The 23,119-nt window shown below is 40.3% G+C and overlaps 1 protein-coding gene across 1 annotated transcript in view; it reads left to right on the top strand.

Moving 5' to 3' along the window:
• Positions 1-23,119, top strand: part of TAFA5 (TAFA chemokine like family member 5) — a 420,403-nt gene that overhangs the window by 102,965 nt on the left and 294,319 nt on the right. The window contains 2 exon segments of the mRNA XM_062491589.1: positions 1,937-1,960; positions 1,963-2,022. Coding sequence (XP_062347573.1) covers positions 1,937-1,960; positions 1,963-2,022 — 84 coding nt within the window.

Raw genomic sequence — 23,119 nt, 5'->3', positions numbered from 1 at the left:
AAAAAATTATCAATGAATTCAAGAGAGGAAGCTTCATTTCACAATTGTTAGTGAGCCAATATTTTGTCTCAGTTGTTGTACATTCAAGCATCTTTTCAGTTTTCAATGTATTCATGTCTCTGGTAATTGAGCATTACTTTAGTAAAATCCTTTGTTACCAGAAATTTCCTGTAAAAATACTTTGTTATAGTGCAGTAACACTAAAAATTCTACCAAAATATTCAGGAAAAATGTTGAATTCAGGAAAATTGGATGCTATAGCAATGGGGCCATATAAGCACTCAGAGAAACAATCCATTTTCACAACAATGTACATCTCCCTGACTAAGGACATTTTTGTCTCAGTTGTTTTGTCTAGTTAGTTTAGTCAAAGGATTACTTTCATTTTCTCAAAAAAAAAAATTGGAAATATTTTATATTTTGTGTCAAATAAATCCTCCTTAAGGCACGGTATGAATCACACAAAAATAATTAGGATGCTAAAGATTATTGTAGTTTGGGGAAAAAAAAAATGAAAGGATACCTGCTTTTAAAACTCAGTTCTGACAGCCAGTTAAAAAAATATGATCACCACAATGAGTGGACAATTCAGATTTCTGTAAAAGAATTTCTGTCCTATGTTGTGTCTGTCAGAACAGAGAGTACACATATTTGGTAGTATACCTAGAAAAAAAAACAAACAGTAAAAAATTACCGAAACTGTTACAGCTGTATTACAATTTTTTAAGGACTGCCTTCTTGGGAATGCTTTGCTGTATGAGAAGCAGCAGGGTACATAATCTGGAAAGAGTAAGGCCTTTTTCTTATGGCAAAATAAATTGCAGCTATTTCTCACAATAGGAAGTCATTGGTCATATCCAGATTCTATCATTTTGACAGGACATTTTTGATAAAGATCTTCATGCTTATGGTATGTCTTTAGGATTGATATGAGTTGCACATGTTTACTTCAACAAAATAACTTCTGATTACTGGCAGATCACCATGCTGATCCCTCAGGCAATACTTAATATACAATTAGATGTTATCTTGCTCATACTATTTGATATTTCAGTTTACTACATAAAGTACACACCTACTTCTTAAGTCCCCCTTTTATTGTTCTGACGTGATTTTGAAAACAAAGTATTTTAAAACCTTATGGTTCCTAATGGAAGAAAATAAAGATTTGTTACATGTAGGCAAAGAGAAAACAATTTAAAAAGTGGTTGTCATTCTGAATAAATCCAGTATGTCCTTTTTAACCATAACAATTATTCTACCAAGTACACTGCTTTTTACTAATGTCTCAATTCTAGAAGTAATTGTCATGTGTTTTGGGAATTCAATCTGTTCTGACTGTATAGAATTCCATTAGTTTTTTGTTATTAAAAAAAAAAAACAATCTGGTCATCATAAAGTGTCATCATAAAGTTAATAAAAAACCAAAAACAAAAACAACAACAAAAAAATCTGCAATGCAAGCTTCACTTGGATCCAGTATTTAGCCTCTATGTTTTTATTTAAAATGATTTTATTATGAAGGCTATGACTAGGTAGGTGCTGCGTACTATACTATAACCACTTTATAGGGAAGATAGGAATACTTAAAATCTTTCAAAAAGAAAAGATGAAAGGGTTGAGAGAGAGACTCTACCAAGTTTCAGTTGTGTCAGAGGTGACTGGATGTTTTTGTTTACTTTTACATCTGAAATGACACAAAATAACTCTTATAAACATCAGTAAAGGTCAGTTTTGTAAATTCTATTCTCAGCATCTTAAAGTAGCTGTCTCACACAGTAGGATCACTGCAAGGGGAAACACCAAAGTCTTCAATTCTAGATCTTCAGGTGTGCACACTGTTAGACCCACTAATGTTACAGTTTGTTCTGTGCTCATTTCCTTTTGCATTTTCGGGCATGATTTCAATTGAATCATTTATGGTTCTTCCATTCAGATTATAAGAGCTATTTTGGAGAGGATAACCTCAATGGCTGTATATGAGACATTGCCCGGGGTGCCTCCAAGATGCTTTTGAGCTGGGTAAGGAAATCACTGAGTGTTGACACATTCTCAAAGCACTATGGCATGGATTGAGAGCATAGTTTATAATTTACAAAAAAAAAATTCATAGTTACTTAAATATTATTCTATGGTTTACTGACAGAATAGACTATACCAGTCTCCTCTGAAGCATTAAATAAAACCAAATAAACATTTTTCCCTAAAAAAAGGGGGTAACAAATTTAAATACAGTACCTAATCTGTCTGTGGTAATTCATGCATAAAAACTTCATCATTCCCTACTCCTGATATGTCTACTTCTAATATAGCATAGATGTTCTTTGCTTCTTAAAGTATGTTTTTCACAAAAAGGTTTTGTGAGAAGGTGCTATACAGTGGCTACTTCCTTAAATATAGTAAGTTATAGGACTCCTAATATGTCTGGTAAATAGAAAAAATAAACTTCCTACAAAAACAAAATGACAAGAAAATAATGAATAGGTTGTGCAAGCAAGAAAAGGTGATATAAATCTGCAGTTCCTGTGATTATCCCACCCAGGTGTAAGTAGATAGACCTCCAGTGTGCTGAGTCCACAGAGTCCAGTAATAAATCTGAGATTAACGTTCAATAATCCACTTTCTTCCAACTGAAAAAAAAAAAACAAAAAAAACACAAAAACTCTTATGTCATTTAGTATTAACTGGCCATATTTAATATTAGCTAGAGATACACTAACACTTTTCATTTCTTTACTATCAAGAACTAGTAGACTATATTGTACATGAATGGCTTGTAAAATGGTTGTTTTATATTTCAGAATGACAAACAAGTTTCTGTACTCAGATTAAAGATTTAAATTCAACAACCATTTCACCTTTACTTATTCCTGAGCACAGACCCAGAAGAAACTCAATATATAAAATTCTCTGCCTCTTTTAATGACTAATAATCTCTTGAAAACATGAGAAATTTTAGGTTAAAGAAAAGACTGCCATGGTGGTAAGCCCATTTTAATGAATACATAAAAGGAAATAATTGTTAATTCTGTGCATGTAACGATTTTAACTGTTTATTTGAGGTTTTGAATAATTTTAAACCATCTGCCCTTAACATTTGTCTGAAAAAAATATATGTTTCCCCTTCACTAGCTTAATACAAACCAAAGATTACTTCTTCTCTCAGGAGTATCGCCCAACATGCTCCAATATCAGTGGCAATTGTTGTCTCTTCCCCATATGTTCAGAACCTGTTCTAACTTACTGTGGAGATGCCTGATGCTGTTCTGGATAAGCATCACTTTTGCTGCAGCTCACTTTTATATATACTGCAATTGCTAATGGAAAGAATTCAAGTGGTTGTTGAGGCCTAACTTCAGCTCCTGATCAATTTTTATAACATCCAGATTTTGAAAATAGTGGAAAGTCAGAATCTAAAGAAATGTAAAGGAGGTTCTCTGGTTAAAGTCAAAACTACAGGTCAAAGAGTTCATTGCTTAAATTACCAGTGAGTATGAGTTTGTATAGCAGACTTAATTTTTGTAGAATTGGGGTTTTTTTTCTGTTTTATGTTGGTTTTTTTTTTTAATTTCCCCCCTCCACTAAGATGGAAGAAAGCAACAAACTGCAATAAGCTGTTAGCTTATTCACTTTTCCTTGAAACACTGCTATTGGCCATTCTATAAAGGTTTGCTGTGACATGGCTCATAGAGTTTGTGTGCATTCAGCATGCCTTTCTCTGTGGGTCTCATTCTCAATTAAGAACTTATTCCCTGAATGTTGCAGCATCTTAGTTGTGCATTTTTAAGCTAGACCCTCAAGAATTGATGCTGGAATCCTTGATCATAACTGCATTCCCTTAATTTCATCTGTTTAATCATCCTGGTTTTCTTTTTCTGGGAAAAAAAAAAGAAAGAAAAAAAAAAAGAAAAAAGTGAACAATTGTATTTCAAGAAGCATTTAAAAGTCCAGATGATTTTAAAATATATAGAAAGTAAAAATATGAGGATAAGCCCTCTGAGTTTCATTGTGATTTTTTCTGAATAGCCCTACAGTCATTTGAATGCTTCAGCCTATGCCTTGCATATCAGTCTTAGCTGTGAGTTTCAAGAGTTTCATGCTGTCTCTGAATTATCACAGAATCACAGAATGGTTTGGGTTGGAAAGGACTTCCAAACTCCAAACTCTCTTCCATGGTTAGGGACATCTTTCACTAGATCAGGTTGTTCAAAGCCCCATCCAACCTCACCTTGAACACTTTATTTTCACTTCAAGACAATAATCTTACAACTGAAAGCATGGAGAAAAGCCCTTGTGACATTGTATAATCTCTCTGTGAGACCAGTAGTTCTCTTTGTTGCTGTAATCTGGTAACTATTCAGGGCTTTTTAGGTGAATAAAAGCATATTTTGAAGATAGGATTGGATGAAGGCCATAGATAAACCAGAAAAAAACTGGGAGTAGAAATAGGATGGGCAGATGGACACTGCAGTATTACAAATTCTCCATTAATAAACATGGGGTTCTTTCCATTCAGTTTCAAGTTTCTTCTTCTGTTCAAATATAAAACTAGCCACAGGAAGCCATAGCAAATGTAATCATGTATCAGAGAAATTAAATCATATCATTTAGATATCTCTTTCTTCAGACATCAGAATATTTCCTCCTGAATAGGTTGTGTGAAAACTTGGTACATCTTGAAGAATAATAATAATAATAATAATAATAATAATAATAATAATAATAAAATCCATACTTTGGAAGGCAAAAAAGAGTTTAAGCACTGCAGGTTCTTCACAGAGGATATGCTGCCTGTCTCCCTTCTCATTGGTAGCTCATTCATTGCAGCTCACATATTTTTCTCATATGCATACTGACATTACAGTTCCTTAGGATTTGCAATGGTGGCAAATACCATCAGTGTAGGAGCTGGATTTTAAGGCTCTAAATTTTTCAATCCCAGATGCAAAGAGGTTTTTCCATGTAGAAAATTCCCCAGGTCATAATGCTGTCATTGTTCTCAGTAGGAAACCTTAATTGCAGAGCTAGTTGGATAAGAGTTGGATTAGCTGGCAGAGTGTTGTCTGGAAAATCTTTCAGCTGTGCAATGTTATCACTTCCCCTACGTCCCTCCGCCCCCACCCCTGAGGATTCCTAGCCTACTGAATTTGGTGAGATACATATGTTTTCCCCAGCTACAAGAGCTGTGAAGGGTTCCTCTGGGATATCTAAGTATAAATACCCAAGTGTGTCTTCAGTTGCTAGGTTATTTTTAGTCAATGGGTGGTTACCAAGTCATCTATAATTGTGCTGTTAAATGTGTCAGAGCAGCTACTGCAAATTGAGGTGCTCCCTGTAACAGGTGGAGCATAAAAGTAAAATGAGAGACGACAAAAGCAACATTTCAGAACTGAACTGCTTGAAGACTTGAATTATATAAGGGGAAATTTCTTGGTAGGCAGATGCGAGGAGGATGATCCACGAGTTCAACAGGGATGAAGGAATATGGCAGCATTGTTTGACTGCATGTGGTGGTTTAACACCTGCTGGTAATTAAACCTCAAACAAGCAACTCCCCTCTCCCCATCTGGTGAGAGAGGGACAAAAACAGAGACTGTGGATTGAGACAACAATTTGCTGAAAGCAAACAGCAGTGGAGTAAGAAATGCACAATAGCAGCAGCAGTATCAGTAACAAAAGTATACAAAGAGATGGTTCTTTACACACAAAAGGTGTTCCCCAACACCCCAGTTTAGTTCCACGTGGAACAACATGGGGGACGTTCCTTCAGCTCAGCAGCAGCTCACAGTTGTCCTTGAGACAAAGACAAGGTGGTGGATACTCTGCAGCCAGCATTCCCCATCCCTGAGCCTGAGACAATGAGAAACAATGATGGACAAACCCCCAAAATTCTCTACGTGGTGCTGCCTGCTTTTGGCACTGCTGGTCTTGACTGTGGCCAGCAATGCTTGGCTCAGCTCCTGTCTGCCCAGCCTGGGCTTGGCTGGGCTAGGCTCAGGCTCGGGCTCAGCTCGGGCTCTGCTGCTCCATCCCCCCGGCTCCTTCTCGCACCGGCACCGCGGCGCACGCTCGGCTGGGCTCAGGAAGAAACAAAGCAAAATGCTGCACTAGGGAGTAGGTTCCCTTTTTCCCTTCCCCTGGAGCCAAGCCCCTGGCAGTGAGGATGTGAGCAATACAGAATATCAATATGGCCAGGCCCCCGGGCTCTGGGCTCCCCCTCCGTCAGCAAACCTAGGACACTGTGCTACACGTAGTGCCTGTGCTGGTGCACGGTGTGATTTCAGATATGCCTTTTGGGAGAACTTACCAGTGCTTCAAGGGATCAGAGTGGTCTCACAGGACCTCTAGCTTCTTCTTAGGCAGCTCCTTTTCCAGCTGTGGCCAAAAGATGTTACCCAATGGTGGCTGCTGTGTGGGAGGATGTTCCATGTGTTCCCAATGGAAAACTGTCTTCATGGCATCAACTGCTGGCACAAATCTTTATGAATAGAAAAGCGGAAGAAAATCATACCTGAATAGAAAGTCAGTAAGATGGTAGGAAGAAGACCCGAACAGAAAAATAATGCAATTGAAAAGCAAAATGAAACAAAATTAGTTTAAAAAAACCCAAAACCCCAAACCATCAAAAGTTCTAAGTAAACATGCACAGTTAGCAAGCAGATTGCACACTGATAATTCTAAATTATCTAGGCTGTGCCATCCTTTATATGAATCTGCCACTAGGAGACAGGACAGAAAACAGCATATAGTCTGTCAAAAATATAAATGATATATTAATGTATCACCTAATTTGATTAGTCAAGGAAAAAAAGGGAAAATTTCAGGTGTTCATGAAAAGAGATAGTCAAATGTATTTGTGGTTCCTATGGTAGCCACATCATGTCACAAACCAGAGATCAATAGCATCTCTTTAGATGTTAATTTCTATTCCAGTGGCAGTTACCCAGCATCAGCTGAAGATCAGGAATAAAATTTTGAGGACTGCTGTAGCTGTGCCTAGCTCAAAAGCAAAGAAATGCGAACCAACCATTGGTACGCTGGGGAAAAATGAGAAAAAAATACTTAGATGCTGCTAAAACTAATTGGGGGAAATATATTTATCCGTGCTCAATCCTACATACTCAATGTATCTTCTATTTTGGGTAGATTCAAAAAGTGAAAGGATTTATAAAACTACTTCAGGCATGGGTGAAGAAAGACTGGGTGAATTTCAACAAAATAAAATGTTAAACTTAGCATCATGAGAAACATTCCAGCTGAGAGAACCACTGGGCTGGAATAATCACCTCAAGTGGCTGGTGACAGACTATTGCCTGAGTAACTCAAAAGTAACAAAAATGAATCCAGTGGGCATTGGCAAAACTTTGGTCTAGATAACCTAATAATAGCTATTGTCTTCTCTATTTTTTTCCTTTCTAAAAACCAGGAGTATTTTCCAAATTCATTACTGAAAATGGGCTAACGTCACATCTTGTGCTCCTGCATTTAGATCTGCATTATGCCATGCATAATTTGGGTGGTTTTTTTTTTGCATGAACAGGAAAAAAATAGTTATGCAAAAGGCATTTGACACAGCTGGAAATAGTAGGACTTTATTTCTAGGTATGTGGAATACAATCTGAACATGATTGTTTTCCAGGAATTTTAGCACATCTTTATTTATAAAATATCTCAGTAGTGAAGAATAAATCTTAGACAGTCTGGTAGAATCTTTTCACGAAATTAAATGCAGAGTATAGGTAATTTTTTCAAGTCTCTGTACTTGAGCAAAGGCTGCTGTTTTTGCTACCACGTTCCAGTTTTAGCAATTCTGTAAAACTCGACTGAATTTTTGGTAAAAGGAACAAATGAGCTGTATTTCCAAAAGAGAACACACATTTGAAAATTATGCATTTCATTTTGTTGCTTCTTTCTTATAGGGTCTCAGAAGATATTCTATCTCTTACACATTTTCTCTTGCTCTCTGATCATCAGGAAAATGTATTCTTCGTTTCTCTTTCCAGCTGCAAATGCCTTCTGTATCAGAAGTGTCTCCCAACGCCATCACCATCCTTTACCAGCTTTCAGGTGCTGAGCATTGCTCCTTCAACTTTAAAAAACAATGGGGAAAACTCCTGTGGAGTGGTTCCCTAGAAGGAGCTACAGCTAGGATCACAGCTTTTTGCCTCTGTATTGCTGGAGATGAATGGGGTCAGAGCTCTGGACAAATCCTGGAAATGCAGAGATAGGTCTGCAAAGCTGTTATGGCCTAAGCAGCTTAGAAGTTGACAGGTGCTACTGCATTAGCTGGAGATGCAACTCTTAATTGGCTGAAAGAAAAGGGGGAATTTTTATCAGTGGAATTCATTCAGAAAAGTCTTCCAGAAAAGTCTACCTGGGTAACTTGAGCTATCTTTAATATTTTATAAATCTTTATGCAGGTGACAAGAAATTGGAGATAGATATTTCTGAAAAGGACTCACCCTATTCGAAAAGTCCAAAGCTTTTTAGAAAACACAAAACTGAGAGTGAACCATACGTAGTACAGCAAGTGGCGTTGCCAGGTACCACTGTCCTCTCAAATGGGAAGTCTTCTGGAATTCCTCGTTGCTATGAGACTAAATATGTCTGTGTGGTGTAAAAGCTGAACCAGATTTTGCTCCCAATTCCATTAGTGTGCAAGGAGAGTGACTCCCCTGTGGCTAGGGTGCACAGCGCCATGTTCTGGTGTTTTTGTTTATGAAGGGTCTGATCTAAGGGCCACAGAATCCCAGGGGTATTTGTCTAATTCAGAAACTCAAAGAAGTAAGACAAGTTAAAATGAGAGAAAGCACCATCTTGCACCTCGAAAGGAGCAATGAACAGGCAGTTGGGACTTTTTGACCCATTGACAGTGGATCTTCTTGTGCTTTTAGTCAAAAAGCAAAACGATTTGTAAAATTGTTCAGAGGATTTCTCTCTAAATGTGTTCAAACTGAAAGATATGCATTGCTTATTCTGGACTGTGTGAACTCTCAAAGTTTCACACTTTTAAAATCCAGTTACCTGTGGATTTTAAAGCTATGTAGGTGGGGGGGCAGGGGGAAGAGAGATTTGTTTGCTTAGGTACAACATGTATGAATTTTCTTTACCTACTTGACACTTCTTTCTTTCACCCAGAAGACAAATAAACAAAACAAAACAAAACCCAACTTGAACTGTGCCCAAACATGGCAAATTTCTCACCAAAGTGTACATTTCAGAATGAAAGATTTACAGTGGAATTTCTCTAGTGCAGCTTTGACATTGCTTTAACATTGCATTGCTGTAATCTTCAAATATGGTAAATGCAATACATGGGTTTATAGGGATTTGCGTGAAGTTTAAAATTCAAAAGATGGTTGTTTTGAATGTTTCTGTGTGCTATTTGTGAAAAACGAAAAGGCACAGGGATGAATTTAGGACACATTATCAACAGCCTAGGAGATGTTTGCCCAATAAAAATATGGATCTTTTATTAATCTGTCCTTTCAAGCATCTGGAAACCCTTTCACGGTTTCTTAAAATTAAGCAAATATTTAAATATGAAATATTACAAAAAAAAAAATCTAACTAAACAACCCCCAACAAACCAAAACCCCAATCCACATCATAAGCGTAGATGTGCTATGAAAGCAAAGCTCTCAGCGTCCAAGTAGTCCCTTACTTGGCTTAAATCTCCAAAACTGTGGATGTTTATCCCGGAGAAACAAGGGTAGCTCACTGCCCGTCGGCGCGTTACCGTCGTTGTCAGCGTCGTGCAGTGAACCTGCAGCCAGCCCGAGCAGCACCGCAACTTCCAGCGTGTCGGGGAGCTGCACGGCGGGAGGATGCTCCGCAGTGCCGGCCGGGCCGCGGAGCAGCGTCCGCCCCGCCGAGACCGCTGGGCGCTCTGGCCGCCAGCCCTGTGCCCGGAGCCTCCGCGGGGCTGCGAACCGCCCCTGCCCTGCTCTGCTCTGCCCGGAGCCTCCGCGGCTGGGGCCCCTCTCCCCGGCTGGATCCCCTCTCCCCCGGCTGGATCCCCTCTCCCCGGCTGGATCCCCTCTCCCCCGGCTGGAGCCCCTCTCCCCGGCTGGATCCCCTCTCCCCGGCTGGATCCCCTCTCCCGCAGTTGGAGCCCCTCTCCCCGGCTGGAGCCCCTCTCCCCGGCTGGATCCCCTCTCCCCGGCTGGATCCCCTCTCCCGCAGTTGGAGCCCCTCTCCCCGGCTGGATCCCCTCTCCCGCAGTTGGATCCCCTCTCCCCGGCTGGATCCCCTCTCCCGCGGTTGGATCACCTCTCCCGCGGTTGGAGCCCCTCTCCCGCATTACGCGTCCGCCGCTCGCTCCGCTCTCCGCCCCGCGGGCCAGCGCCGGCCGCGCTCCGGGACACGCACGCTCCGCGGAGGTTGCGCGGCGCAGCGGCGGCGTTTGAACAGGAGAGGCGCGGATCCGCACCGCCTGCGCGGGCAGAGGGCACCGGGAGGGAGCCCGGCTGGGGCAGTCCACCTGTACGGCCGGCGGCACTTCGGTGTGCGGTTGTTCACCCTTCCCTGCACCGGCTATCCGCCGCCGGCCGCCTGTGCGCACCGAGCGCGGTGCCCTGACCGGGCGGCCCCGGCCGTCGGGGCGGCTCCCGGGTGCGGAGCGCCGCGTCTTCCCCTGGCCGGAGCTGCACCACGTCCCGCAACGGCGGGGCCGAGCGCGCAGTCCCCGCGGAGCGGCCCCGCAGCGCAGCACCGCCCCGGCCTTCCCGCCCTCCCCGCCCGGCTGCTCTACGGCAGCCGGTGGCCGCGGCAGGGCCCTTCCCCTGGAGTGGGAGGGAGGCAGCAAAATCACTGCCGTGGTGCTTCGGTTTTTTTTTTAATTTTTTTTTTTTTTTTTGGTGGGATTTTTTTTTCCCCCCTCACGTTGATTTATTAGATTCTATCATTTGCGCTCCTGTTTTCCGCGGGGATTGCTGCAGCGGAGGCATCAACCTGTAGACTGAGCCCGCCGTAGCCCGGCGCGGTTGCTCGCAGGGCGCGTTGCGGTGCCACCGCCGGGCGCGGCCCCGGGACAGGGTCGACCTCGAGGGCGGACGGCAGGAGAGGGAGCGGGGCCAGCCTCGGCGCCCGGGGGGAACCTCCCGGGGCTGGGCGACGAGAGGCTCCGGCGGCGGAGGTGCGAGCCCAAAGGGAGACCAGCGATCTGTGCAAGAGCCCCCGAGCGGCCCCGTGCTTGCCAGGGACGGCGGGCTGAACTGACTTCCCTCCCGCCCCCCGCACCCGCACTGGAGAGCATCTCCGAGTCGGGGGAGGAGGAAAGGGGGTGCAACAAATTGCCGCCAGCCGGGAGAAGTTGCAGTAAAGAGAGATCCCTCCCTCCCGCTTCCCTCCCCTCCCCGCTCGCTCTCTCCTCCCCGAGCCGTGGCAGCGAGCAGCGGAGCAGCGGCCCGACGAGCGAGCGGCATCCGCAGCCCGGCGATGCTGCGGCGGCTCCCGCGGAGCCTCGGCGGGGAGGGCCCGGCCCCTGCGCGCCCCGCTCCGGCCGGCGGCGGCGCGCCCTGAGCGGCAGCGGCGGCCCCGCGCCCCCGCGGCGCAGCGGGCGCTGTTGCGCAACCCTGCCCGGCGCTGCCGGCTCCCTGCCCCCGCCGCCGGCTCGGCGCGGCTCCCGCGGAGACGGAGCGCTGATTCATGGGGCCCCGCGCCGGCTGCCTCGGCGAGGAGAGCGCGGCGCTGCCGCTGCCCCCGCGCGGGGTGTGAAGCCCCGGCCCCTCCTCCGCAGCCCCGGGCTCGCCCGCCCTGCTCGGGAGTGTGGTCCCTGCCGGGAGCCGCCGCGCCTGGCGCACAGAGGGAAGCGTTGATGCATCGCTGTGGAAATTCATTGTGTGACTTTCTGGGTATTTACTGAGTTTCAGACCGAGATGCAGCTCTTGAAAGCTTTATGGGCACTAGCAGGAGCAGCGATCTGCTGTTTTCTTATATTTGTCATCCACTCACAGTTTCTTAAAGAAGGTAATTGTATGTGCATGTCTACATATCCTGTTCTTTAATACTAAGATCTTTACGAGGTGCCTTAATTATTTTTACTGTTTCCAGTATGTTCTATTTACAGCAGTGCTTCCACGCTATTTTTCCTTTCCGTTAAAGCCTTCTCAATTTTGTTGCTTTAGATAATAAGTAGGCTTAGACTTAAATCTTTGGTAAATGTATATATATATATTATATGTGTATGTATATGCGTGTCTATATATACGTATGAAATCTGTATGATATTTACATTCAATGTTTTAGCTGACGTCTCGTTTCTTTATGGGGCTTGTAGAGTATATAGAAAATATTTGTTGCTATCAGATGACCACAAAACAGGAGTCATCTTGGGAATATTAATAAACCAAAAAAACCCTTAACAAGTAAACGTCTTATTTTTATACCAAATCAATAGGCATCCTTTGCCTCTTCCTTATTCAGTACATTTTCAATAGATGGCACTAAAGTTCTATGGAAAGGGCAGGGCAGAGCAAATCCTGGGCATTCAGCATCTTCCTTCTCCTCACTGCCCCGAAACGGGAAGAGGCCTTTGCGTGGCTTCAAAGCTCCTGTTTTTTCCACCTTGTGGTTAGAAAATTGTGATTACTGTTTGCAGGAGAAAATAATTTGGATTGTGGGGCACGCTTTCCTCTATTTTTTTTTCCTACCTTTTTTTCCCTACTTTATTTGAGTGAAAAAAAAAAATATGTTTGATTAAGTGAGGATTTTCCTGGGGACTAACCCTTGTATCGCTCCATTTTTGATTTGTTTTCTTTTTTCAGGAAATCAGTATTTTCTTTTTTCCCCCAACTGCTAAAATAGTTAGTCCATTTGTTACTTGTATAGCAAACTCTAGTCTGGGATTCAAGTGTGAATCCTCAAAAATGTGTATGTGTTTGGTGGTGTATGGAGAAGTCCAGTCTTGTTTTTTTAAGCAGTGTTAACAAAGATAGCACGACAATACGGGGGTTTTGGTGAAACTATTTTTTTTACTATTGCAATATTGTTGAGAGTATAGCTAGAGGGAAAAAAGGAGCCAAGCTCAGCTTGGAGTGCTGACTGTGTAAAGCAGGGAAAAAACTTTTGTGTTACTGGGACAAAGTTTCACTCAAGGCTGGGCAAAGTGACTACCTTGCTTCACTGAAGTATCAGTACAGATTTTACAGTACAGTCAGTCTAAGCAAAGCATTAGACTCAATGTTTTCACAGTTTTTTTGTTTTTTTTTCCCCCCTGAACTTAATAAACTCTGATTTGCCTGATTTTGTTAGTTTAGAAGCATTATTCAGATACCTCCAGTGCTAAATATTTCTCCTTTAACAAACCCACCCATGCTATAATTGCATTGTGTGCAATGCCTCCCACATAGTGACTTATTTAACAATCATTAAGAATGCTCAGACAACTGTATTTTTATATATCCAGTGGACAGATGTCTAATGACATGGCCTGCTTTGAGGAGATTTTGCAGAATTTCAGGCTATATTTTACAGTATTTGCCATTATACTGCTTTTTTTGTTCTTCAGTCTTTTAGGGCTTGAGGTCTGTGTTACTGTAAAAAATCCTTAAAAGAAGCAGCATTTTGTTTCCCTTAAAATATGTCATCCTGCCTTGTAGGAATAGAAAGCTAGCAAATTATTTTATAGACAGAACCCATGGCTGTACATGAAAGACTTTTAACACGTTTTAGTATTTCTCTAGCAGTTATAACCATTCTTAATGTGGACTGCAGACAGCAAACTGAAGCTCTCGAGCTTGTTGGATAACTTAATTGCATCATTTTGTTTATATTTGTTCCCAAACCATTCCTGCTTTCTTTAGCAGTGAGAACTATATACTGACTGTAAATTGCAAGTATTGGGATAGCTGTCAGACTTTTCTTGACAGGTGCTAATCTCCATGACAGCATTTTGACCCTTTCTATATAATTACTTCAGCAGTGTATGTATTCCTTCCTCCCTTTAGTTTCAATAAAGACACTGAATAGTTTGGTGGAGTTGAATGGAAGTCTGCACTGTATGACTGAGTATTTTTTTTGTGAAGAACTTTTAAGATGTCAAATAAAAGTGAACGGTTTAAGCATAAGATACTCAAATGAAGGCACGTAAGAGAATGAGAAATGGACAACACTGGATTTAAGCTATGTATTGTGAGCAGTTTGCAAAATAAGATTTACATTTACTTTTTTTTTTTCTTTAGAACCTGGTGTTTTATGTTGCTTTCAATAAGAAAAAAACCAGAAAAAGTGTGAGGAAAGAACTAGCAAATAATTTAGCCATATGCCTACCACATTAGTTTATTAAGTAAATATGTTTAAAGAACGATACATGTGAGGTTACCTCACTATCTCAATAAGATTTGAAATAGTTTTCTGATGTCAGAGTTATCCCTTTACATTATAATTTTATAAAAAGTCAGGAGCACTATGTCTCATTGCACGTGATGTTAGACTGTTGATTTCCTGGCAAAAAGATTAATTTCCCATTGGAGCCTAATGAGCTACACAGGCTTGCTGTTTGTAACTCAGCTGTGTGGTCGAATTCCTAAGTTAAATGCTTGGACATTTTAATTTGATTATTGCTTGTGCAGAAGGATAATTTCCTGTAGTCCCAAAGAGCATTCAAATAAGCCACCAGTTTGACTAGCTCGATCAGATTAGCTGATAACACCTATCTCCTGAGACAAGTTGACAGTAAAAGTCCATACACCAAGCATCTCTGTTGTATGCAAGACAACTGCTTTAAAAAGAATGACGTATAAAATTAATTTAAGTTCAAACCTGATTTATTCATGCATGCTCTTTCCGTTTTTGCATGTTTCATAATATTTACTGCTTATTATTTTTCCATAGCCTGGTTTTAACAGAAAACTGACATAATCTTCATACAAAATTATATAATTGCTACATGTATTTTTCTGTGTTCATTTTCCTTTTACTCATTTGAATTACTGATGTTATGTGGTAGGTTATGCTCTTATGACCTATTAACACAATGAATTTTTATAATTTGTACTGCGTGGCTATAGTGTGTAGAACTTCCACGAAACTTACTACCAGAACCAAATCCTCCTCCAGTCCCATTCATAAGTATGAGACTGTATGTTGCAACAGCCAACTGAGATTGTTTTCATAATTACTGCTCATTTCATGTTGATTTCATGTTAGTTCCTGTGCTGAAGTGGGCCTGTCTTAATTCTTAAATATTCTTGTATACATTTGTGAATTGAGACCGTTTAGTAGCAGCATTACATTACTACCGTATCAATGGTTTTAAGAAACAATGAATGTTTGTTCTGAGATGAGTGGGAAAGAGCTGTTTAAATGTCTATTTTCATGAATATGTTTTTTTTCAGGAAGTGAAGAATGGGTGACACAGGGTGCCATTTTTCCACACTTAGGCTTTTGTGTGGAAATACAGGTCATCCTGTGGCTAATCTGTTCCCCTATGTCCAATCTGTCCTTCAGTGTTTCTGAAAGATGAATAGAACTGTGAACCCAGAAAAGGGTATTGTGATCTGTAATTGCAGTCCCATGCCTGTCTGATCTTCCTGCAAAGCAGTTTAACATACTCTAGTCAGCTGCAGGCAGTATGAGGGAGCGTTTAAAATTTCAATATCTAAAACTTTTTGCATACACTATTGAATATTAAAAGTAACCAAGCATATTCACTACCCATGTCTTATTTTAAGTGATTCATTATCTAATATTGCTGAACACATTTATTCAAAGAGAAGTGAAAAACATTTGAGTTGATGTAACACCCCATCAATTGTGGGAACTCCTTTGCCCCGGACTTGGACCTCTTTCACCTAGTAGAACATTTTAACCATTCAGATGCTGCAGTGATGGGGCAAAGTAAAGGATACAGTTTCTACGTGTGTCTTTGAGTCTCATGGAAAGTAGGGCAGTTATGGAGAAACTTCAGAGGGATGTATGTGCCCAGCACCCAAGGTGTGTTACAACCTGGATATGCTTCAAAGCTTTGTTTATGTGCTGGTAGCTCATTAGGAGATAGGCATGTCTAATTCATCCAAAGGTGTGTTGATATTCTGAATGGTTTAGGAGATTTGGGTGATGTTAGCCTTGTTTGGAGAGGGAATTAAATCTGCACAGAAGCAGATTAGCAGATTAAATCTCAAGAATCTTGCTAAAAGTATAGAGGTTTGTGATATTCAGATCCCAAAACCATATTCCTAATCTTTTGGGTAGATGTTCAGTAAGCCCTGTAAAATAAGGTGATTTTCTGTTGATACACTGCAGTAGTCGAGACGAGAGAATTCTGGTACTTCTTTTATAACCAGATGATTATGGCTATAAATCAAAATTAAGTAACATTTGTGTAACTGTAGTGTACACTTTTATATGTGAAGACAGTATCTGTTTAGCAAATTTTTCATAGTTATCTTATTTTTTTTCCCTCAGGCAAAAATTAGCAATTATTAGTTACACTTGTAGGCACTTACAGGAATTAGTGTCACAATAGTTAAAAATACTACAGCACTTTTTAAAAAAGTTTTTAAAAAAACACTTTAAAAAAAGCACTTTTTAAAAAGTTTTTTGTTACACATAATAACTTGGCTGTTTTATACTTAATATCTTTTTCTCTAACATTTTTAATACAGATTTAAATACTTTATCCTGCTCTAAAACTACAGAAAAAGCTTTATGCATATTTTTGTTTTTAGCATGTATGGTTTGACACTGACAATAATAAGGCACAAATTCTAATTTAGCTGTGTAACCCCAAACAGCTCTGCTACTTCTCTGCAAACATTTGAAAATGTCTACTGACAGTATACCCAAGATGATTTTTTTAAGAGCTCTCTGTTCATATAACCCGATGTCTCAAGGATGCTGGTATTGCTAATGTTTGCTGCTATGTAAAACCTTTTGAGGAAAGGAGTTGTCATCTTCTAAAACGTTTGAGCCTTTGGCTCTCAAAATTTTCCTAGAAAGAACTTGAATGTGACTTAGTATGACAGATAATATTGCTTTCTTTTCATTTTTTTTTTAAATCTTTGAAACACAAAGAAATATTTGAACCAGTTCAACACAGACTGAGGGGAAAGAATGTGGGGGGGGTGGGAAAAGCAAACAGTTGTGGTTTATTTTATTTTTTCAGTTTTCCCTTTTGTGCTTTACCTGTGTCTCAAAACAGTAGGATACCTTGCATACCAGATGTGCTGCATATGTTACCTATATATAGTAAAACTGAGTTGAGGACAGCGTGTCCCAGCTGCAAATTTACTGAAGTGTTTGTTACATTTAAGACACTGTTGAATAATTTTTTCTACTGTCCATCTTCCATACATTTTTTGGGAGGGGTGTTGTGAAGAGGCAGATATGAATGATATTTTAGGCACAGGACATCAGTGTAGAGAGAGGCACAGAATGCAAAAGTGGAAGGTTTATTCTTCCCATCCAGGAAACGGAATCAGAGGTTGAAAAACTCTATGCTTGAATAAGGGTTACGTAGAAAAGAAAATGTGAAAGGTATCCAAGCTTTCTTTGAATTTTTCTTACAGTTTTATGGCAACTAAATAGAATTAAGACAATTAAGACCTGGTTCAGTGACTGTGTGATGGTGCGTGGTACATTGGAGCTGCAGAAAAATGAGAAGAGGTCCTTCTTTGAGATAAAATATCTTTGTATTTGAAATATTTTGATGTTTCCAGTCCGTTGTTTTTTTGTTTCTTATTTGCTTCTTTTTTTTTTTTTTTTTACTCAGTAGGATTAGAGAGGTGTAGCAGTGAAAAGAAGCAATGCAGATAAAATTATCAATCATTTTCTTTTCAGGGAGGCAGGAAAGATGTTCTCTATGTGGCATCTGCCGTGCTGAGACGTACCAAGAGGGGGAGTCTGACAGGTTTTTTTCTGCCTATGGGAGGAAGTTTGGAAATAGTCTTTCACTTTGGGTGTTTAATATGAATGACTTGTATGTCTTCACAAGGAACTGCACCATCGATGGTATAAATCTCCTAGTTTTCCCTGCTGAGCAACTTAAAAAAAGCCATTATAAGAGATTTTTCAGTAGTCCTTTTTATGATTGCCTGTTTTCATAGCCCAGGAGCACAAGAGATGAATTATTGACCCTTCTGAGCATTTATCAGCAGTACCTGTTCCTAAAGGCAGTACTGTAGACTGGTGTGAGTCACATCATACAAAAGTGCATGCTTTTTAGATCTGTTGGTTAATATTTATTATTCTCGTTTCTTAGCAGGCATACACTGTATCAAATATTAAACTGCCAAAACAAGACACACACAACTGAGACTTTGAAACGGAACTAAAAAGGCCAAATGAAAAAGTATTTACTAGTTGAGTTATATACAATATTGCTGAGATAAGCCATAATTTTTTTAAAATTCACTGGTCAACATATAGCTAAAAAGATTCTCTTTGCATATATATTTTGAAAAATTTCTTTGTAAACACATGAAGAAAAGACACAGCACAATTGAACTAATTAAAATAACAGTATTTGTTTTCTGGTAGGATTTAGATATCCCAGTTGGAATTGATCACTCAGCTGAGTATGGCTGGCCAACTGGGGTATCTAGTCCACCCAGTACTGCATGTTAGCTGTGATTCATTTTTCTTAAAAATTATATTCTTGTGCTACTTATAAACCATAGTGGTAGTCTGTTCTGTTTAATAAAATCCTATTATTTGCCTAAATACTCTTTCCATGCTTGTTCTAGGAATCCAACACAACATTACAAATCTGCCTATTCATTATATTTTACCTTTGGCACCACATCAGTTCACAAGTAAAACTTACTCAGAGCGATAGGTCTTCCTGCTAATTGTTGTTAGTCTTGTGAAAAGCAATGAGTAACATGTTTGGAAAATGTCCAAACAGGAAATTAATATACAAATAAACAATACTAATATTTTCTTAAGGCAGACCATGTGCTAATGTGTGTTTTCACACGAGTGATGTATTATTTTTACCATATAAAGTAAAGGAGATTGTATTAATTTGTCAGGTAAAAAAAAATATATATATATATTTATAACAGGCAAGTATTTTCTGAACCTCAGCTTCTTTCTAATGTTCCACGAGGCTATGCGGTGTTTCAAAGGCAGGGTGTTTAATTGTGGTCACACATGAGAAAAGATTTAAGTGGATCCACAGAAGAACAAAGGGAATAGCTAAAAGTTTAGGAGATATGACCTAGCAAAAAGAACTAAAGACACTAGTGTTGCCAAGTTCAGGGAAGAGATTACTAATGTGATAAGAGATTTCAGTGGGTAAAGTTCTACCTTGAGAATAACAAACCTTCCTTTCTGTAAAGTGGGGAGATCACAAGAAGCAATGAATGCAAACTGATTTGAGGGAAATTTAAGCTCGACATTGGGAAAGGTTGCAGCAGGACAGATTTGTGCTGGTGCTTTAGAGAGGACTTGCCATTGGCAAGAACAGTTAAACACTGAGATAGATTTTCTTGAGAAGCTGTGGAATGGGAAAGTTTTATTTTCAGATTACAATCTTCTCTGTTGGGAACAGTATTCTTAAATTGAAGCTGACAGGTGGACTAGGTGATTTCTTGAAGTCCATTGAAGTCTGATTCTCTGAAATGTCCACTTATCCAAAACTTACAAAGGTGAAAGATATTTAAACACCTAATTTCAGAGCAATTTTCTGTAGGCTGCTGAAGTCAATAGGCTCATGAGAAATTATCCTAGGGTCTGAAAGTATCATAGAACTGAAAAAATTCCAAGAAATTCCAAATGTTTTAAGTATTTAATTTGCTAAATCATGCCCTTTTTTGAGTTGTAGATGTAATCTCAAAACAAAACAAAATAATAGAAAATATCATGATTCGTGTAAATAAAGATTAGTCTTTAAGTAGTGATTACAGTTGCAAGCTATTTAGGACTCAGAGGTGTCCTGAATTGGGGCTGTGCCCTGTTTGCACTTCTTCATATGCAGTGCAATAGAGGTATTGGCCTAATTCAAATGTTGGTGTTTCTTATCAGATGTGGATTTGTGTTAAGGATTATTTGTTTCTGCCGGTGTGCTCTTGTTACCCCAGGATGTGAAGGGCTTATCTCCACGTTACCCTGTGGCTGCTCTGACCTCTGGTTCGGGAAGCACAGAACCTGCCCCACTACAGGGTGAGCTGCAAATGGCTTCGTAGAGTTCTCTGTTATTTGTGCCTGTTTGGTGCTATGGGTGATTAAAAGCTTTGTGTTCATTGCAGTCTGCAGTGGTGTGTATCTTGATGCAGTACTGTCCAAGTTTTAGATGTCAGTACAGCTCCAAATCCTGTAGCAAAAAAAGAGAATTAGCAAGTTGTGCTGACAGAAATGCTTGTGGGTTGATATAAGGACAGGGAGAGATCCCTCACTAATTACCATCACAGACAAATGCTTCTTAATAAAGAATTAATTCAGGGAAGAATTAATTTAATTCATTACCACTGAAAATCAGAGTAGAGATGCAAGAAACAAACCCAAATCTTAAAAGACCTTTATCCCCTGGCTCCCTTCTTCCTGGGCTTCACTTTGCTCCCAAATTTTCTGCCTTCTCCCCTGAGTGGTGCAGGGGGATGGGGAAGAGGTGTTGCAATCTGTTCATCGCACATTGTCTCTGTTGCTCCTTCCTCTTCGTACTCCTCCTCATCTCCAGCATGGGGTCTCTCCTATGGGAGACAGTCCTCCACAAACTTCTCCAGCATGGGTCCTTCCATGGGGTTAGTCAATCAGGGACAGGCTGCTGCAGCGTGGGCTCCTTTCCCCCTGGATTCACAGGTCTAGCCAGGAGCCTGCTCCATTTTAGACTTCCCATAAGGCAACAGCATCCTGGGCATCCATCTGTTTTAGCATGGAAGGGTCCTTCAGAGGCTGCAGGGGATCTCTGCTGTCCTGTGGATCCCATGGACTGCTGGGGGACAGCTGCCTCACCGTGGTCTTCACAGGAATCTGTGCTCTGACCCTGGAGAGCCTTCTCCCCTTCTTCCCTGGCCTTGGTGGCAGCAGGGCTGGCTGTTTCTCTCCCATATTCTCACTCCTCTTGTTTGAATGCTTCTGGTGTTGCATAGATTCCACACCCTACCCCCTTCCCCAAATATGTTGTGGCAGAGGTACTACCACCCTCGAGGATGGGCTCAGTTCTGGCCAGTGCTGTGTCCAGCTGGGAACTGGTTGGCACTGGCTTCCTTGGACATGGGGAAAGCTTCCAGCAACTTCCCAGAGCAGACACCCCTACAGCCCCCCCTATCTCTGCCCTAACATTGCCATGCAAAAATTATAGTCATAGTCCACAGCTTGTCTGTAGAACACTTATGCACTACCCAGTTTTTCTACCTAGAGATGTAGAAGACCTGGGTGCTAGTTTTGTTTTCTTGAGCAGCACTAATATTTCTTAACAGACAGGAAATAAAGAAGTTTTTTTTTTCTTAATTACTGTATTGCAAGTTAATTTTTTTTTGTCCCTTTACACTAGCTTTTGGAAAAAACACTTGCATTTTATGTGGTTTTGTGTTGACTGCTAATTAATCCTGACAGCAATGTTATATGATATCCTTTTGAAACTTGTTTTTCTATTGTATTAAAATTACTTTTTTTTTTCTGCATTATTCTTTCAATATAAGTTTATGGCCTTAAGGAAGAAAAAAAAAATCTCTGCACCATTATTCAGAGTTGCACATGTTTGGGAGATGTGCATTGTGAATCAAGCAATAGATTTAGCCTCAAGAGAATCAAACAGTTGTTTGAAATGGTCAGTGTTTGAGTATCACCTTGCTTATGGCTATGAACTAATTGAGATTAAACTAAAATGGTTGAGAAGATGCTTTCTCTTCTTGTGCATCATCAGGTCCCATTATCTGTTAATCCTTTGAAAGTATTATTTAGTCATTAAGAAAAACGAATGCTCTTTTTTTATTCCTCTTCTGTTCTGGCTTTTACCTTTGTTTTTATAATACATGCTGGCAGACAAAGTAAAGAGTCTTCAGCTTCATTTATTGTGAAAAGATCCTGTGACTGTTTTAAGTGTTTTTGTGTACTTGGCTATAAAACTATATAGATTGTGCCAGATGCTATCTTATCTTATTTTATAGAATTATAATGGATGCTGATGAGTTTTAGATGCAAGCCTTTAAAGATAAAAATAACTTTGCTCTGTTTTATTTTCTTTGGTAGAATATAGTAACAGCCCCATTTTGTTGACTCTTTTCGACTTTCCATTATGTTGATTAACATTTTAGTAAAACTTTTTTGTATTTTAATATTCTAAGAAGTTCTTTGTCTTCCCTAAAGACTATTAAAATGTTAAACATGTGTTTTACCTGTTAGTTAGTGAATAGTGACTTGATTTTCAGGTGGGCTGAAAACCGAAGAAACCCCATTACCTGCAGTTAGAGACTGAATGATAAAACATGGATTGAGCATTTTCTTGGCCATGTCCACCTACTAATTTAATGCCAAGGCCCAACAGATTTATTATAATTACTGCTTAATTCATAACTAGACAAATATCCATTTGTTGTGATATATAGGCATCACTTTTAGTGTTAAGTATTTATTAAAAACAGGCATTGCATTCTTAATTAGCAGCAGTTTTTCTTTTTTGTTGCACTTTTCTGAGCCCAAAAGCATTTTGCAAATCACACATAATGTTTCACTTAAGCAAACTTAAACTTTGGGAGCAGCCTTAAGAAAGCAAATCTGTAAGGTATGAATGTTGAAGGGAACAATATGATTGATTGATTGATTGATGCTGAGAATGAAATCTTGTTTCCATTGAAATTGATGTTGAACTTGCTGTTTTCATTTACGCTCCTGTGCAGCACTGAGGTTCCACTTTGCTATATTTTCCTTTTGATTCACTGACCTGGGAAAGTGTCCTTTCCCTCTGTAAGGTGTGTGAGGTAAATGCCTTTGGAAGATAAATCCCTACTGGAACTCTTTCAAAACAACTGATTAAAGCATATATTTAACTGGGAAGGTTCTGCTCCACACTAGTTCCTTGTCCCATACTTGGGCACTGCAGCTGCTGAGGACACTGTTTTCTGATGGTAAAGAGGGGATATTTTCCTTATCCCACAGACCCTAAAACTAATGGCTGTTGTACAGTGAGCTATTAGTGTTAGTAGCATGTATTTCTACTTAATTATGCACTTAGGCC

This window comes from Cinclus cinclus, chromosome 4 (assembly GCF_963662255.1).
Source record: "Cinclus cinclus chromosome 4, bCinCin1.1, whole genome shotgun sequence".
Taxonomy (NCBI): domain Eukaryota; kingdom Metazoa; phylum Chordata; class Aves; order Passeriformes; family Cinclidae; genus Cinclus; species Cinclus cinclus.
Note: the sequence above shows the minus strand (reverse complement) of the source record. Positions and strands in the feature narration are given on the sequence as shown.